Raw genomic sequence first — 19,676 nt, 5'->3', positions numbered from 1 at the left:
ATGCATTGCGTGTTTTTTACACTTTGAGGAGGTAGTAAAGGAGAACGATACCAAACCCGAGTTTGATTTGATTTGAGCCGTGCTGTGCCGAGTCGTGCTGGAACTGTATCGTGGGATAAAAGTACTCATCTGTTCACCTCTCTTTTTTTACAAAGTATTACTCTAAGTATTATTTTACAGCAAATTGTTTACGTCCCTCTCTGAGATGATGCTGATGTGTGATGTGATGCTGATCTCAGCCAGGTACCATTGAGCAGGCTGTGACTGACATCAGGACTGTGGCACTGCCTTCTGAGGACGGAGAGGTGCTCAGTGTCTGGTTACTGGCAGAGTAAGTGTCTCAGCTGCATGTGAGCGACTGTGAGACAATCGGCCTGAAACATGACGCTGAAATGTTCACTGTAACAAAAATGCTTCAGCCAGATATTCATTAAAGCTACAGATAAGTAGTAATAGTAATCTCATCCTCTCATTATTCAGTAGAGCTGAATATCTACCAATATACAGATATCAGCACAATGTAGACCTTTTACAAAATTACACACGTCTGTTTTGCTCATTTCAAAAACCCAAAACAAGTTCACATATCTCAGGTGATCAACGCATCCCTCAGGCTCACTTTCTGGTCATATGACTTTGTCAGGGTAGTTGTATTAATATTGTTATTCATACTAGCTAGTATTCTCCTGTTCATACTAGCAGCTGCTTTGACAGGAGCACCTATTTTATAGTATAGTATAGTATTAGGAGGACACCGTTTGCCATTTTTGATGAACAATCCTATATTAATCTTTCAACATTCTGTGATCCGACAGAGAACTATACCTTCTGTACCTCTTCTCGGCCATGGGAGAGCTGGCCAGTGACTGGAGACTTTCTGCGCTTTTTCTTCCTCATAGCACCTCCTCAACGCGGGCAGGGTCGTCATAGCAGCCGTGACGTCTTTTTGTACGTGACACACAAACTAGTGACGAGCAAAGCAGTTGTTTTTCGGTGTACTGAATCATAAGAATCGGTTAATTAAAAATATTAGTTCAGTACTTCCTGTGTGACCGGAGCGCAGACTGTCTGACAGAGTCACTGAAATAAAATACGGTTGAATGGGTTGCGCTATAGGCAGTGCTGTCCGCAAAAACACCAGACATCCAGTTGCGTACATTGAACCGCAGTAGAAGAACGTCCGTTGTGGAGGTGTTTCACTTGCAACAGTGTCTTCTGACTGGAGTCGTGACAAAGCCATTTTTAAACATTGTTAAAACAATGTTTTGATAATGAGTAGCAGTGCATCCACCGTTCCAGAGGGGGAGCTGCACTTCTGAGAGCTGGTGTGCTAATTACGTCACTTCCAGGTCTTGGCCAATCATAAGACAGTTGGGAAAGCTCTCGTTGGCTGGCCAATCACAGCACAGTCGGTCTTCTCGGGTGAGATTTCAGTCTGAAACGGCGCAGCTGAAGAGAGCTTCAGTGAGGAGAGATTTCTATCGGCTCGTTTACAGCAACTTACCATAAAAACAAGTTAATGTATGCAAGTAGACCTCCATGACTCGCATATGTGCGATAGGACCACTCTATGGGAGCTTTAATATCCTTAATATGAAACTCAGCAGTTTAATATTTTTCCAATGAGCTTGCCTTGGTAGTTTACAGCAACATTTTATGTTATGTTTAATTTTCTTTTTTTTTTTACTTCAACAGAATCGACCACTGGAACAACGAGAAGGAAAAACTTGTGCTTATAACCGACAGGTAGGCCAAACAAAGGTACTTTTCACTGACCCATATTTGAAGAAATGCTGTGCCATAGTGCATATGACATTTGACAAATGTCTTTTGGTTGTGTGGCCAGGTCACTGCTGGTGTGCAAGTACGACTTCATCAACCTGTTGTGTCAGCAGGTCATCAGGATCTCTCTCAATGCTGTAGACACCATCTCGGTGGGCGAATTTGAGTTTCCACCCAAATCCCTGAACAAGTAAGCAAACTTGTGAGTGATATGAATATGACACTGCGGTTGTGTTTGTTAGAAATCCTAGTTTAACTTGACTTATGCATCCTGTTTTGGAAAATGCATAATGTTTTAATTTTGTTTTTACAGGAGAGAGGGCTATGGGATTCGTGTCCAGTGGGACAAACGCCCTCGGGCATCATTCTTAAACCGCTGGAATCCCTGGTCCACAGACATGCCCTATGCCACCTTCACAGAACATCCCATGTCCCACGCTGACGAAAACGTTGCCTCCCTGTGCCAGGTATAAACTTAAATGTAAATAAATACATAAAACTAAACAATTTGACAGTTTGAAGACATTTTAGGATTCAAAGCTCTAGTATGTAACATCTCTCACCAAAACACTGCTCGTGTCGCTGTGCTCCCTGACTCAAACCACTTTTATCTGGTCTGTGATGTCACTCACTTACTTCAGAAAGACTCTTGCACAGCTTAATTGTTTGTTGGTGCGTTGCTATCTTGAGGCAGCAGAAAATCACTGCACCATTGACTTTATGATGCAGTCTTTTCTTGGTTGTTTAAACAGTGCATTAGCTGCACCTGCATAGGTGAGTTCACAATACATGTGCACACTCTGCTTCTCATCCTCCTCGTCCTCATTAGTTACATGCAGGTTGAATGACGGTCCACCGGCCAAGGACCACATACTCACGAGATGCCTCCTTCAGATTTCAACGGCGAGGTTACAGGACTCATATCAGCTGCTGTACTTCTGTTACATTGCTGATTCAGCCGAGAATCGAAGTAATAAGCTAATTGCCTCGGACAGTAGTACAGACGTCTTAAATGTAAAGCAACAATTCTTTGCATCAGGTCTCATCATTATCAATTTCTGGTGCTTGTTCTTAAACCTGACTTTGGCTAATTTATTTAAAGTTCTTTAAACCTTGCATGTCTACCTCTCACACAAGCAGATCTTTATATCCTTCACAGCAACAAATTGTTAATTTCACCAGTTTCCTACATTTGCCGTTTAAATAACTATGTGCCCGATTATTACAGGTGCACCAGGCTTTTAAAAGGGAATGGCAAACAATCTCCGATTGACTTTAACTGATGTTATGCCCACACGCATCATTTAGACAAATACAACCACTTTGTGCCATGTGCTGAGATATAGTCACAGGAAATGGATTGTACAAACTACAGCTTTAAAGTTATAAACATACTTTTTTTTCCCCCCATACTTTTCTTTGTTGTGGCTTCATTTTACAAGACAATGGTGGCCAGTGGTGCTGCACTTCATTCAAGCACAAAGGGCCAACTGAAAACAATAAGACCGTTTGCAGCACAAATTCACGCTATGAGAGAAAGCTAATCAGTCATATAATCCAAATCACTTCAGTGTTGGCTTTCTTTAGAAACTATTATTTTAAAGCTTTTTCCCTGTATTTAATTGCATAGAAACAACAGCTCCTGGGCAGTTTTCTGGGGTATGACTGTGTTTTGCCCATTCAGAGTCCTAAGAAATTTTTATATGGAGTAAACAGCATTCATTTGGCTGTTAAGTCTCAGTCACATCCATTATTCAGCACTTTTCTCGCAAATCCAGGAGGGTTGCTCTCATGCTAATGGCAAATGTTTGTAAAGCTGGTTTATGTTGTTGTTTTTTTCTACTACACATAGCTGGACAACTTCAGGACCCTGCTTGTGCAGGCAGTAAAGAAAGCCCATAAGGAGCATCCCATCCCTGGGCGTGCCAATGGTGTCCTGATCCTGGAAAGACCCCTGCTCATTGAGACGTATCTAGGCATCATGTCCTTCATCAACAATGAGGCCAAGTTGGGCTACTCCATGACCCGAGGCAAGATTGGCTTCTAAGAGCTAGTTTCCCTAAATTAGAACAAAATTTAACAAAATGTGACTGTGTTACACTGCGTCGTTTGAGAGAAGCTATAGCTCCACTACAGAGTAACACACAAACAATCGTGCATTTAAGTTGAGCCCATGAGATTTCCAGACCTCCTTAAGGTAAATGATGCACAGCACTGCATGGACTGTCTTCTGTTTTGTTCATAGTCGTCTCAGTCGCTTTCTATGAAGAGCTGCTCGCACAACTGCCATATCTGTGTGGACCCTCGGGAGCGAAAGCCCGTGTGACCAGTTGGAGAGAAGGAACTCTGCGCTTGCTTCAGTTCATCACCTCAATTTATTATTCTAGAGTTAACCTCCAACTCTTTGCTTAACCACTCTGGTAAAGAAAAGTGACACGGTGCCCTATATTTGCTACATTAATATGGAGTATGAAGGATTGTGTTATTCATCTTTGTAGAATGGAGTAGCAGCTGATGGATTGAGGTAGTTGGTCTTGTCACATAATTGTCATAAACGTTACTAATATGGAAATTGTTTCAGGATCTGCACCGTCTGTTACACTAAAAAAAAAAAAAAGCTCTGGGCTCGACAATGTTTATATTTAGATTTTGAAATGATAAATTAATATATAATATGTTATGAACTTAGCCACCTGTCGGCCAGTGTTGTGCTCTCTGTGGTTACATTTGCCAAACGTGTCTTTGCTCAGAGTTGAAATCTGCCATCCCACATTAAGTGATGCATTAGCTACTACAGCTTAAATTACTTTGAGTTACAAGAAACTTGACAAACATTTCTTTGTTTGGAATTTGCCGTCATAGCTCTTCAACTTGCATATGTGGTAGATCTACGTCTGCATTCAGCTGCATTAAACTGCAGTGAAAATAATAATGGATGGGTTACATAATTATATTCATGCAAAGCTTCATATCAGTATCTAAATACTGAATGTATCTTGTGAATAGGATTAGATGTCTTTTTTTTTTTTTTTTTTTAAAGCTGCACCCTATAGTACATGTTCTGTGCTACCAAAGGTAACAGACTACATTTTTTTTTGTGTTCTAAATGCCTTTTCCTTGTCTAAACTTGTGCATGATCCTTGCACGTTGAGTTTGCATGACATGTTTTTAAGGGTAGCCAAAATACATTTGTAAATACTAAATACTTTTATTGACATTATTTATGTAATACTTAATACTGTATGTGTATTTGTCTGCAGTCACACCTTGCAAAAAATTGGAAAGTCACTTTTTGTTCATACTTCTTGTAGCACAGAAGCCACAATGGTGATTAATAAATGAAGTGTTCTTCTTGTCAGGACCACAGCTCTGTTTGTTCATATACAGTGAAGTCATACTGCTCACCACTGCGACAGTGATTACAGTGCTCTTATATAAATAGGACAACACAACATACAGATAGACAATGCCCTGAAGCCTCATAACGTGGTCTGAATACAGTACATTTAGTCCTAATTTGTTGTTTGTGTTCTTGTTGGCCTTTCAGTTTGATCATAGCTGTTAACAACTAAATTATAGCAGAATTAAAGAAGAATTTGCAGCTTAAAAATAATGTCCTGGCATAAGAAAAAACTGCTTGACAAAATGAATTCTTACTCACTGTTAACCACATTATTAATGACAATTTAATCAAAAATAGTTGCAGATTTTATAAAAGAACACATAGTAAGAAAACACAATGACGAGTTATAAAACTTTGAACATTTATCTTCTCACAGTGTTAGATCTAGTGCTTCAGTACAAATTTATTTATTTAAAAAATATTATCTACCCAAAACATTTTCAACTCACCAACACATCTCAGTAACCTGCACTGAGGCCCATATAATATTGCTAAAGGCTTACAAATGGCTACAGTTGAAAGGGCAAAATTGTGACAAGTGTTCATTCCACTCTTTTGATCATCACAACAAAACATTTTCAGTCAAGTGCTTGTACCTACGAAAGCCTTAACAGTTACTTTTATAGCTGTATGTTTGTGTGCTTTACTTGTTCTCTTGGTCAGTGTCTATGTAGCAGAAACACAGCTGCTCCTTTCCAAGCAGGATCAGAGAGTCTCCACTGCAGTGCCAGCTTAGTGACTGGACCTGGAAGCCACCTGGCAGGAGAGAGAGAGGGAAAGAGAGGGGGAGAGAGAGAGAGAGAGAGAGAGAGAGAGAGAGAGAGAGAGAGAGAGAGAGAGAAATGGCTGTGAGAGCAACACAAGTGCATACAATAGACACTACCTGAACAGTTTGAGATCATTTGAAAAACTCTCTTTGAAATATGTATTTGAAATCCCAGAGGTTCCTGCAAGATCACAAGTAAGATTTCCATGTTTTTGATTATAAAGGTTTGGTCTGTGAAGGCTCTTAATCATCCAGGTCATTGCTATAGGAAAGTGGATTTGCTCAAAAGTTGGGAGACATTCACCTTGGATTCAAGAAGCTTCTTCAGTTCCTCAATACTATGAAATAATTTAAGCACTAAATCCACATGAAGGCACAACACATGCTGACTACTCACAAACAGTTTTGGGTTAGGGCATTTAAGTAGAAGGATGCAATGGTCATTTCCTTATCTCAAACAAGAGAGAACATCAGACAGTTGTTTGACGATTGCAGTTAATCACCTTGTTAGAGAATAGCATGTTATTCAATAAGTACTGAAACCTTGAACAATTGGACATGTGCATTCAAAAGTTAAGAGAAGGTTAACTTAAGTTCACCTGTAAAGGTTTTAGCGCATTGTAGGTGCATTCTGAAATTTAATCCAAAAGCCAAACATCCCTTACTTTTTGTGAGTAGTGTGTATATGTACATCTACATACATAGTCCACCACTTAAACTCAGAAATGCTCATAGCCCAGAAGCTTCCTGATCAGGTGAAAACACAGCTGATTCTTACAAATAAGGATTAGACCTCTTGCTGCAGAAGGTGCCTAGTACAGCTGAAAAACATATTGCATTGACCATCTAGTAATAATGTATAGCAGGTGTGTATTCCATCTACTTTAGGAGTACATTTGTCAGTAAGAGAGCTTGTTACCTTCAGAAGGGACAGGGACAGAAACACAGCCCGGAGGTGACCAGAGATAGAGCTTGGCGTTGCCTGTACACAGTGCCAGCCTGGGGCGACGGGGGTCCCACTGAAAGCAGCGAACAGCTGATATTTGCTGCAGAACAGCCACCAGGCTCATCTTCTGCATGTCCCACACCCAGACAACACTGGCCATATTGTCTACAGTTAGAGAAACATACAAATTCAAAACCACTCCCTGCCTATAGAGCTGTCAAGAAATGTAGCACAAGTAAATCATGACCAAACAGACACAAATTGTTCATGCTATTAATACATATCACAGTTTTCAGTGAAGGAAATCTCAACAGCTGTGCAGTCTTACCGTTTTTGGTTGCTAGATAGCGACTGTCTGAGCTGAATGCCAAAGTAGAGACACCGATCTTTGGGTTAGCTCGATCTGGGTCTGGTTTGACCACAGGAATTTGGACTGGCAGTGAGCAGACATCATCTGAATGAGACAGAGTTTAGGTTGCATTTAGACAAAGTTGCCTGACCTCATCTTTCTGAAAAAAAAGAAGAAAAAAAACACACAGACGTACATTTGCTCTGGGTGTTAAAGAGGGTGGTGCCGATTGTAATGTTGTGTATCGACAGGTCATCACTGCCAGCAGCTGGCCTTTTCTCCACTTCCTTATACACGACCTAGAAATACAACAGTAAATAAGTCAGCTGCAATGCTCTTAGGGCTTATGCTGGAGGCTGGCTGAAAAAGTACTCACAGCTTTGGTACTGTTGATGGTTGAAGGGTGGTCAAACTGTGTGATTTTTGTCCAGGTGATGTGATTGAGGATGCGCACCTGACATGAGGATATACCAGTTTTGTCTTTACATGGATATTAACAGTTGCACATAAAAATGCATCGTGCAGATGGAAACATGTCCAACAATATAGGTTTAAAGTTTAGTTAAGGGCACAACGGCACAAACTATTTAAAGTTTCCTAAATTATATTATTAAATATTTAGTTAAAGAGAACTGATAAAAAGCCTAGTGACTTTAGAGTCACTGTATCCAAATAAATAATACCCTTGTCCATACTTTTTCATCATAACTGCCGATGGCCAGAAACTGACTGCTGGGGCTCCAGGTGACAGACTTGACACCCAGCGACCACTCGTAGGCGCTGTAAATCGACTGTAATCGGCCATCCAGAGAATACAGCAACACTTTGTACTGTGGAGAGAATAGACAGGCATGATACAACTCTACTTTTATTCCTTTTGCACACCACTGGGCTCACCCATATGATGCACTTTGAACAATAAGGATGCTTCTCACTGTTGACAGTTGAGTCTTGTGAATCGAAACGCTATGAAATTAATTAATTTTCTTCCGTTTGTTGTACAAACTATATATTCTTACTGTTGCTATTGGAGTTGGATCAGAGCAGTTAACTATTGTAAAACTGAAATAGTGGGAGTAAAAAAAGCAAGATTGTGATACTGCACAACAAAAAAACTGAAAAACTACTGAAAACCTCATGATAAAAAGGTACAGAAGAACAAAATTGGCCCTGAATAATAAAGCATGAATTACCACACTTGCATTACTCTGTTGAGAGATGGGGGGAAAACAATTTATCAGAATCTTTAATGCAGCATGTCGTGAGCTTTCAAATAACTTCTCCTCTTCACACTGTGACCCTTTGGGCATCACTAATGTCTCATCTCATCTACTTTACCACTACTTTAACTCCATCTACACATTAGGGGCCACAACATTAAATGATACGCATATTTGATTTGACAGATTTTTTATGACAGACGCCCTTCCTGACACAACCCTACCATTTATCCGGGCTTGGGACCGGCACTAGGAGCTCACTGTCTGGGGACTTTGGCCTCTAGATAGTTTTAACAATTGATGTGGTGAGCCACTGGAGTAGAAAGAGGAGAAATTAAACAAAGCTGCCAGAAAATTAATCTATGTTACTTTATTGTCATATAAAATTAAATTCTGTGCGACAGGTAACTTACCTCCAGACAGCTGTCCCATACTGCCAGCACACAGCCATTGGGAGACCACTCCAGCCCTGCCAGGTCCTGTGTCTCAGTCTCAAAATGCTACAGAGTTTAATTGAAATAATTTGCATTAATTCACACTTCATTGCTACAGAAAAGCATGAGGAATAATACATCTAATAAAAAACAGGCCCATATTTAACTAACAATTAACAAGACAATCAATGTTAAATAAATTATTTAGTTAGTCACTTAGTTATCACTAAGTCAACTTACCCTGAGTAAATGCCAGTCGTCGCATACAAAAACACTAACGTAGTCTTTGCAGTCACGTCTCTCCGCCAAGGCCATATAGGAGCCATCTCTACTAAAATCTATACCTGTGGATGACAGATAAGTCAAAGCTGAATTTTATAGACAAAAAAAAACTTTGTTTACAAGTAGGACGAAGATCTTAAAATGACATTTAAACAGATGAACTGATGAATATACTGTAGTTTAAAAAAAAATATCACCTAGTGTATAGTCAAGTAAAAATGACCATTTCAATGCTCAGTTTTTGACCACTTTCTTAAACTCTCCCAGAATTTAATTTCATAGCAGCAAAAGGGCATAAAAATACAGTGTTAGAATAAATAAATCCATATGAAAAAACACCATGTACTCCTAGAAAAAAAAATCTACTGAATGTAACCTCGTGGTTTATACCATCAGATATAATGTGCATGCTTTGGCACCATCAGGACGGTGGTATGCATCTATCATGATCAAATTATAATGGCTGTGAGAATACACCGGTCGCAGAAGGGCACAGTATTGCATGCATAATGTGGGTAGCGTCACAGACAATCATTTTTCCCCTTGTTGCTGACAGGGCTGTTATGAAGAGCATGCCCTATCTACTGAAGAGAGGCACAGCTGTCAGCAGAGAGGACCACATACCCAGTGTCATGATAAAGAACAGCATGTGATTAATGGGGCATGCTGAGGCACGCATACCGGCTGGCCCTGTCCTCAGGTACTCCTGGTAACATACATATACTCATAAGCCGTGACAAAATAAATTAAACAATAAAATTCCAATGCTCACCCTTCTGACATGCTTTGGGATACTTGATGTAAGACACGGCTTTGGTGCACAGGGACCAGACGGTGATCCTCAGCTGTCAAGGCATCAGAGAAAGGAGGTGGGTATGACATTGGTGTATCTTTAAGTCAAAATACAAGTCAAGCACAGCATACTGTCAGGCAACACCAGCGGCATAAATACTGCCACATCTGGAAGCAGAGGTCTGAGAAAAACAGCAGTGAAGTGAAGAGATCAAATATTCTGTCAAATTAACCAATGGTTACAGAAAATACACACTAAAATGGACAATAATATAAATTATTCTGATGTATCAGTTTAATCCAGGCAAGCATCTAAAAGAAACATCTTAGTTTAGAGATTGAGTTTTGAAGAAAAGTATTTCTACAAGCCAACTGGTCATAAAGCAGTTACCCTGTTAACTGCCATCAGAGACTTGAGTCTATAAGATATCTACACAAGTACTCATATTGTGTAAATATGGTACTACTGAGGCTGTGAATATGCACTTAATATGATGACAGTCTCTTATTAAGAACTCTATCAATGAGACCACTGGACATAATGAGGCCTCCAAAGCTCCTCCACGCGCACAGACAGGTCCACATAAGTAGGGACCATCATTGTCCTTTCATGTATGTGGACCTAAAGTATTATGGCTTTGTCGAAGTCTATGACAAATCTGTGAGGGATTTAGTACACCCACAAGGAGTTTATCCATCATTACTGTAGGGCCCTGTGTGGAATGTTGTCTATCAGTGTTCTTAATGAAGGAAATAAACGCACATGCTAAAGGGTTAGAGTAAATAAGAGGGATCTAAAGAGATTATACCAATCAGGAAATGAGCACATACAAATCAGCATTTCCACACATAGCAGGAAAAAGAGAGTGGTCCATTAGTAGCCTAAATGTAATGTTATACATGTTTGCTATATGTGACAAATTAACAGCAAGTTGTGTGACCGTCTGATGGTCACAAAATGTTCATGTTTTACTCATTTTGCGCTGGGCAGAGTTGTGCCCTCTTTGGCCGTGGCGGGTCACATATTATTAGTTAGGGAATAACAAGTTGGCTTAACGAAGAGTGTGAATGTCTTAACGTTCACTTTTGACAACAGTAACTCTGAGACTGATGCCAACAAAAGCAGAGCAACACGATTTGACTCAAGTAACATGAAATGAAGCAACTTCATCAGCTAAAATCTGCAGTTGTATGAATGTGCTATTCATGAGTCCCATTGTTGCAGTCCCACAGTCAATAACTGCTCAAGGTTATACCAAGAGTCCCAAAATGTTGCTCAAACATTAATGACAATTCAAATGTTTCAAGAAAATGCAATATGCCTTTTTGTGAATTTAGGCTTGTAACAAAAATATACAATTTAGCAATTCACAGAAACCATCCTTGTATTGTGAAGAAAGATAATCAAGTGCACACAGAAAAATGCAGTGACAATAATTAATTAATTAAACTAAAATACTGTGCAATTATTTTTCCATACATTTTTTTCTGGCTTTGATATTTTGCCTTTGAGAATGTACAGCACAGTATCCAGACAGACATTTGAACTGGGACAAATTTGACACCTAACTGGGCTAAAGTGTCAACCCAACAGTTTGGTCAAGACATCCAGCTGTGTAAGCCCAGCAATAACAAATCACTGCATGCTTCATGGACATCCCCTCAGACACGGTGCCATGGCAACACATATCAACATTGCTCAAACACACACACATCAACAATTCTTAAATGCCTTGATCCAACCACACAGGCGATGCGGGAGATCAAGAACTGAAAGGCAGCGTAACCCTAAACTGGGTGGAGGAAGGTTAGCATGAGGAAAATGGGAGAGAAATGCTTCTCCATGTGGGGTGGTATGCAATGATATCCATGGTTGGTAAATCTATACTTTAGATGAAGTATCCTCACCAAAGGTGAGCAACAACTTGGGGATTAACTGCTGCAGACTTGAGGGTGGTGTGAAAAGTCAAAATTCTGCCTAAAACAGCTGTGGTGTATTCTGTTCACGTCTGTACCGATGATAACATGAAAACCTTTTGGAATTTTACTGTGTTTCGATCACTACAACAAGCACAATGCTTCATCATTAGGAAATGCTAATTAACATTAGTGCTGGGCAATATACTGTTGGTATAATGTTTGCATGTTTTCTACGGTTTCCTCCAACAGTCCAAAAACATGCAGATTTAAGGATACATGTTAAAACTGACCCTCGGTGTGAGTGGATGTTTTTTTTGTCTCTATGTGGCCCTGTGATGGACTGGCAAACTGCCCATGGTGTACAGTGCCTTCTGCCCTATGTGAGCGGAGATCGGCATCAGCGCCCTCATGTGGAGGATAAAGAAGTAGAAGATGAGTGAGTGACAATGTTTGTGCATGGTGCATACATACACGTTACATTATTGCTCTGAATGCATTCCCTTGCAACTTAACGTATATATGCAATTTAACCCATATCGTCCATTCCTAATTCACATCTCTACCAAATGGGAAGCTTTTGAAGAGTTGAAGAATGCAAATTAATTGTTTCATAAGATGGCTGTTATTAGGGGAAGTTTTAAGTCTACAATTGAGAGTTGTACAAATAAACGTCACTGGTATGCTAGCTTAGCATTAATCATTTCAACTAACACATCCATTTAGTACAACCTCAGAATGAGGAAACATTCTCAAGAGGAAAGCATGTGGGCAACATAATAACTACGATTAATTACAGACAAAAGTTACTGACAGCAACCTGGAATAAAACTTTTCGATCAGCCATTTTTATTGCACGTCTAGGCATGTGCTTGAGAATGGGTGAGTGTATTTGATGCCATATAGACCTATCTGTCAGCAGAGGATTAGGCTGTAGGCATTCCACATAGGAAGCCATCTAAAACCAATATAGCTTATTTCTCTTGTTACAGCCTCTTGATTCTACCAAGTAACTAGAGCTTCTGTCTGCCCACACAAAGGTATGGGTAACCTATTGTCCCATGATGCAGTGCAGCAACTGTGTATGTTTGCAGTTTAGTCCAGTGGCTTCGTGTTAGCAAGGCTCCAGCAGTACTGGCCAAGAATGTTATTGCTAATCCAATCCCAACAATGTAAAAACCATTAGAGAGGTCAAGCTCAATGATGTCCTTGGCTGGAGTTTTTCCACCCCAAGTTTATCACCCTTCAGCTGGTAAAAGTGGATTAACATGGATGTGCAAGTGACATTTTGCGAGTTCCTAACTTAAAGGTTGTGAATTCAAATAAGAATCGACTTTCTTAAAGTCTCACAATGCATGGGCTTGGTTTCAGCAATGTGACGTTCTATTAAAACATGGCGCCATACTATATTGTAAACTGGCTGTTTTCTTTTAGTGTGTCCTCCTCCAAAAATAAAGTATGTCTTACTTGAAGCCTTTAAGGAATGAATTGTGCACATTTCTAGCTGCCTGGAATAGCAGTGATCACCTGTAGTCCATCTAGTGTTGCAACGCAACCCTACAGAGTCAATTATGAGATAATAAATCATTAAATGCCTACAAATCAGGAAGACGTGATGATATTCTGTTTGTGATGCAACTGAAACACACTGACATCCACACAAAGACAGCCGGCCACACACAGCCAGCTAAGCAGATTTACTGACATATAGACAAACACACACATACACACAAAGAGGCATGGTCCACACCACAGGCAGCTGTTGCTAAACAAGTTAATATAGCAGACTGTTTATGAGTGAGGCTGAAACTCAAGCCTGACACGAACACCCGTCTGGCATGGCCTTAATGAAATCTTGGGTTCGGGTGAAGGTAAGTTCAGTGGGCCCCTTGGCAATGTGGTAGCCTGGTCCCTCTGTTGAATCCGTTTTTACAATGATAGTAATTAGCAGTGGAACTTACATGTCCTAATCACATATAGCCAGGTTACAAGGCCAGTGAGTATGTAGCATAGGTGAAAATATGTTGTGAAACATCTATTGTCTTCTGTTCTTCACTGTTAATAAGAATGCAGGATTACCTTTCTCAAGTAGCCTTCACCTATTTGTGAGTTCAATTAACAGCAAACAAATGGATGTGGAGGAACACGGGCGTAGGCCTGCTGCAAATATTTTTATTGCTGATTTATCGCCTTTGTTCTCTATTACATTTACTATATTTACAGGCGAAGCTCGGAGGCTCCAAAACTCCAAATCACACTCAGGCCAATCAGCAAGTACATTTGTCCAAATCTCCGAAAACTCTTTTTCACTTTCACAATGCAACAAAATTTGACTTGATTTGGAAGAGTTGGAGAAAAGGACAGCGAGTGTGTATTTTACACCTGCATATTTTTATTTTGATAATGCACTCCTAACATCTGACTAGGCTTTTGTTGGTCAGTTGAGCCATAGCTTCCACCGTCTCAAGACAGCAATGTGGCCACAACATGTGTGAACACATCTTCTAATTTTCTACCACAAACGTACTAAATCTTCTTAAAGAAAGGACTATCAATTCTGTGACACTTCTCCTTTTAACTTCGTTTTTCTTTATGGAAGATGCAGACAGACACAAAGCAGGAATGCCACAGACACATGAACTCTCTGCTCTCCTCTCGACACCAGACACAGTTGTGTATGTTGGGTCACAACACTTGTCAAATGATTCCTGGAGTCAGGTTCAGCAGAACAGACGTGGCCGACCATGGTGCCCCATCATATTCCACATGGCCTAGAGGTAGCAGCCACATGTGTATTCTGTAATTCCTTATAACATGCACTTACAGAGCATTGAATATGTCATTTTTAAATAAAAAGATATACAGCTCTTGACTTGACTATTTACTGTATATTTACTGCGCTATTATTACAGCACTACTCAATGGCAGTAGATTTGTTGAACCAACTACTTCTGGATCTCAGGCCGGCTAACTGCATCATTACAGATGTAGAAAATCGTTATATGAAATTTGGCAGGACCCAGACACATTGCACCCATCTTTCAGAGGTATTTGAGAGCCATGTATGACAGGACGCTAACAGGAGGGGAGCTATGAAATCAGGCTAAAATACATGCAGCAGGTGGGGGGGGGGTGTATAGACAGTCAAGACAGGCTCTGGTGTCTGGCTATTTTCAGGTCCCCCTTACTTGTAGGCCAGCAACAGTTGAAACCAGACAAGCATATGTATAAACACACGTCTCTGTGCATGAATGCATGCACACAGCAACTTCGCACTTACATGGAACTCCGTGGTGTTGAGAATGTGACGTCCATCTGGACTCCATCGCGAGGAGACTAGTCCGATTGAGCCCTCATCAATCTTACAGTGCCAGTCGGGCTGCTCAAGAGACCACACCTGAAGAGAAAGACACAAAGAAGGGAAGAGTGGCAGGAGGACAACAATTAGCTATTACTGACTGCATCCTTCGCACACATCCTATATCTCCCTAAGATTGATTCCATCAGTCAAAAAACACAGAGACAATGAAAGACTGGCGATGGATACCCCTTCAAAGGTAAGCCACGAGTGCTTTTAAAAAGCATTGAAAACTTTTTTACAAATGGATATATATATCCAAACGTAGCATACCTATGAAAACTTTATCAAATTGTGTGAATGACAATTGTTGTGAACTGTGACAAGAGCCTGTTGTAGATTTCATGTCTTTGTAGTCTTTTTCTTCATAAAACAAATGTGAAAACTGGTACATTTTATTTTTTATGTGCTCTACATATAGTACATTACAATAATACTTTAAGACTTTCAACCACTACTGCTTAAAGATTCAATAATTCATCTGGGCGAGATTTACGTTACCTGTTAATCCTAATTATTAATTATTTCAATTTATTTTTTTCAAAATACCAATTGTACCATTTCCGTGGACAATGAGGCTTTATTGAAGCAACATGACGTTACATTTAAATTTACAAACACTACCTGAACATCTAACAATTATTCTGAGAAGAATTTCAACAGAAACGTGAAATCACCAATGACTGATAAATGATTGACCCAGTGTTCAGAACCTGGATTTTACTATTTACATCAGAACAGTGAACGAAGCAAACAGGTTAATGATGTCAACAATACAGAACACAGGTCAGGTTCAGGCCATATTCTCTCAGGAACGATCAGGTTTGGATAGAAAAATGTGGTCTGAGCCACACTCTAGTACCACATCACAGGAACCTTTATTTCGCACTTATTTTAAAAACATGCACTGTTAGGGTAGAACTGGTGCCCTGAGGGGCAAAGGGCCCATTTGCAGCGACCTGGGTTCAATTTCAACCGTGGTCCTTTGCTGCAAGTGTTCCCCCTCTCACTCTACGCCCTCACACTTCTCTATCCCGTTCAATTAAGGTAAAAAAAAAAGCCCCCAAAAATATATATTGTTAACTATGTAACTTTAGACTAAACAAATAAGCAGCAGTTATATTTGTGTAGGTACGGCTGAATGATTTTAAATAAATATCTAATTGCAATTATTTTGACAGGAATTGCAATTGCAATATGATTCCCGATACCAGAGGGAATGGTAAATTTGACATCATTATTCTCATTTTCATTCGAAAAATAAATGTTTAAAATTATTACTGTGTGATGTGTGTGCAGATCTGTGAGAAACAAAGATGTTTTCTTCAGTCTGTAGAATAAGATGTGTATAGATCAAGACAACTAATTAAACTATAATGATATGGTTGGTATAGAGGTTTAATTAATACCTTCAATAGTTTAACACTTAAATAATCATACCACTACAAACAGCAGCAGTGTCAGTGATAAACACATTAATCTGTAACCTGTATGACTGAGCATCCACACGACACACTGAGTGACTCACATTACTGTCTTACCTGTACTAGTCCTCTTTTGTACATGGCACAGAGGATAAATAGAGAGTCTGAAGACCACTCCATGTGCGATACCTGGTCCAGGCAGGTGTAGAGCTGCAGGATCTGCAGGGTGCTCACATCTCGCACTACCAGCCTGTACTGCACACAGGTGGCCTGAGGAGTTCATAGAAGCATGTCAAAGCAAAAACAAGACTTCTAATCAGTTCTGTGTAATCCACATGTAACAGGATAACGAAATTAGAGATTTAAAACAAATATTATATTATATATATATATGCTCACCAAATATTTGCCATCTGGGGAAACTTTACAGAGTTGGTTGGACTGCTTGAAGACGTCAGAGAAGTTCATCTTGTGATCATATGTGTTCCTGCAAAAGTTTGATTGAGGTGTGGGCAACAGTGTATTATCTCACTTGGACAGTTCCCAAATACCACCACTTGGTGGCGCCAAACACATAATCAATGCACATGCTGCACACAGTGAACCCGTGCATGCATTACATACATTGTTCATTTAAGAAGTTAGTGGATTCAATCACAGCAGAACGACCCGGTGGTTTCTAAATATTTAAGATATGTTTGCGCTATCTCAGTCGCCGTTTAGCGACACATGAGACGAGTTTAACCACAGCTTACGGTCATCTTTTGTCTAGTGGCTTTATGTTGCCCTGACAACTTAAAGCCAGTATTGCCAGACAGAGAAAAGTCAACGCTAGTTAGTTATATACCAACAGGAATATGAGCTTTTAAAGATAACGAGACCGCACGACACTCAAGCACTGTTTAATGCGCTACTAGCATTGGAGCACTTACGTTAGCTACCCGCCACTGGCTTCTTAATCGGCGGTAAAGCTGCAAAGTTCACCTCCAAACTCAGTGAGGTTTGATTCAGTCGATTCGTGAAAACACGCGAAACACCAGCGAGTGGTTTGGAATGTTTTTTTTTCTTTACATGGCTGTCTTCGCGGCACACTCGCACTACCATTCTACTGTTGCTAGTTTGTTTGTTTGAGCTGATAACGACAGAGCGGCGCTGTCCAATCGGCATCTGTCTGTAGCGCGCTGCCTTCTGGGAAATGTAGTTAATGACTTGTGTTTGCGAACACCTGAGTGTGCAAGTGTGTGAGAGTTTTTTTCAGGACCATTTCTGGCATAAACACTGACCTTGTCAGGACCAGTAGTCCCAATGAGGCACAACCTCAAACTAGTTTGGTTAAGGGCTAAGATTTGTTTAGGGTTTAGGTTGTTGTTAGGGTTGGGAATTAACTGGTTATGGTTAAGATAACGCAATTTGATTGTGGAGGATGTCGGCATCCTTTGCTCTATGTGTGTGTGTGTTATACGATATTTTGTTCTATTTTGTAAACTGTTACGTTAATTTATTATAGACTTAAGGTATTTTTCACAGCCTAAACTTTACATGAACTATATTCTTCTTCCATCCATAATCGTTTAATGTTAGTTTACGTTTTATTCACGTAGACCTGTCTTGACATCAATAGAACAATGCCATTATCGCCCACTTTTTTCTGTCTGCCTTGCTGGAAAGGCTTTTTCCCGCTTGTGTGCGCCCAAACCGCGCTACACCGCCTCCCAGCTCCTTCCAGCGCAAAAAAGCCCTTCACCTCCTCCTCAGTCTCCCTGAGCAAAGCTCGCAACTTCCCTGAACAGATAATTCGTCGAGTTACATTTTTCTTCTGCGAAAAGTCAATCATCTCCAGCCGCTGATATCACACTCTGAAGTCGATTCGATTTTTTTTTTTTGTTGCTATTTTTTTATGGAAGGTCACTCTCTTGGCATGTTCCATAATAAACAGGCAGGTGCTCGGCGCAACACATTCCCCGTGCATTTGGATTGGATGAATAATAACCTTCAGGTACGTTGATTTATTTGTATTTGTATTAAGTAATGATGATGATCTCCGTGTTTATCTTTATCTAATGTGATATGTTTTGTTCACTCACCATCGGGCCTAGTCAGCATTTCATTATGTTGTTGTATTCAAAACGTACGACAAATTATTAGGCTGTTTTAAACGATATTATGTTCAAAAGCTCCAGCTGTGTTAAGAAATGTATTTTTTCCTTTAACATATACTATTTTAAAATATCTAATTTGATATCGCAGCAGATTGTTGTTAGGGTTTTAATTCTCTAAATGTCAGCCTGTTCTGGAAACATAAAATAGAATATAAAAATAGGACAAAAATAACTGAATTGTTTAAATAAAAACATAGGCCATAGACATCGCCCGTACTGTATATTTTGTGACTATATCCACATTTTTATTTTTATTTTATATAATGTCCTATAAATCGGATATTAGTTTTTAAAAGCTCCGATCACATCAGAACATATATGTAAGGATGACTTGTTTATATCAGCGTGCTTCATTTCGTATCTATTTGTCTTATTTCGTTCACTTTCGATGCGACACTGAAGCATCAACGGTGGTAAACCCTCGTGCTTCGAAGCCTCATATGAAATATTTCACTTAGGGCAGATGAGAATCGAATCTAAAACAATTTTTAAATTAATTTTAATTCACTTGGGACTATATATTCTCTTTCATAAAATGGCCCTTGGGAAGGTGTGTGTGTGTGCGCGCGTGCGTGTGTGTGTGTTGTCATGGGTGCAGTAACCGGGGAGTGGGGACAAATAAAGACAGGTGAATAGCACAAAGTCGAATTTAAAGTTATCTGTCTGTCGTCAAAATCAATTAATAGTTTTTCATCATATATAGCCTATCTATCTATCTATCTATCTATCTATCTATCTATCTATCTATCTATCTATCTATCTATCTATCTATCTATCTATCTATCTATCTATCTATCTATCTAAATCCTATATCATGAGCAGTGTGGCTGTTTGTGGTCTGTTT

General features: G+C 39.8%; 2 protein-coding genes across 2 annotated transcripts in view; one reads left to right on the top strand and one right to left on the bottom strand.

Annotated features, from left to right (window-relative positions):
• The window catches only part of tprg1l (tumor protein p63 regulated 1-like), a 5,815-nt gene extending 690 nt beyond the window's left edge, over positions 1–5,125 (top strand). Inside the window, exons 2-6 of the mRNA XM_083895101.1 lie at positions 240–331; positions 1,696–1,746; positions 1,847–1,972; positions 2,096–2,249; positions 3,635–5,125. Coding sequence (XP_083751227.1) covers positions 240–331; positions 1,696–1,746; positions 1,847–1,972; positions 2,096–2,249; positions 3,635–3,829 — 618 coding nt within the window. The 3' untranslated portion in view covers positions 3,830–5,125. The remainder of the gene's footprint in view (positions 1–239; positions 332–1,695; positions 1,747–1,846; positions 1,973–2,095; positions 2,250–3,634) is intronic.
• A 703-nt stretch (positions 5,126–5,828) lies between these two features.
• On the bottom strand, positions 5,829–17,735 carry wrap73 (WD repeat containing, antisense to TP73; the record flags this gene model as incomplete). Its single annotated transcript, XM_083894697.1, has 13 exons — positions 17,606–17,735; positions 17,073–17,160; positions 16,791–16,943; positions 15,172–15,288; positions 9,955–10,027; positions 9,141–9,244; positions 8,880–8,966; positions 7,942–8,076; positions 7,623–7,700; positions 7,443–7,545; positions 7,226–7,351; positions 6,871–7,062; positions 5,829–5,941 (listed from the first exon to the last, which is right to left on the bottom strand). The coding sequence occupies exons 2-13, from the start codon at positions 17,139–17,141 to the stop codon at positions 5,829–5,831; spliced, it is 1,350 nt and encodes a 449-aa protein (XP_083750823.1). The 5' UTR covers positions 17,142–17,160; positions 17,606–17,735.
• Positions 17,736–19,676: the final 1,941 nt, after the last annotated feature.

This window comes from Microchirus variegatus (assembly GCF_963457635.1).
Source record: "Microchirus variegatus genome assembly, chromosome: 9".
In the NCBI taxonomy this organism is placed as follows: Eukaryota; Metazoa; Chordata; class Actinopteri; order Pleuronectiformes; family Soleidae; genus Microchirus; species Microchirus variegatus.
This window is presented reverse-complemented; position numbering and strand designations above follow the sequence as displayed.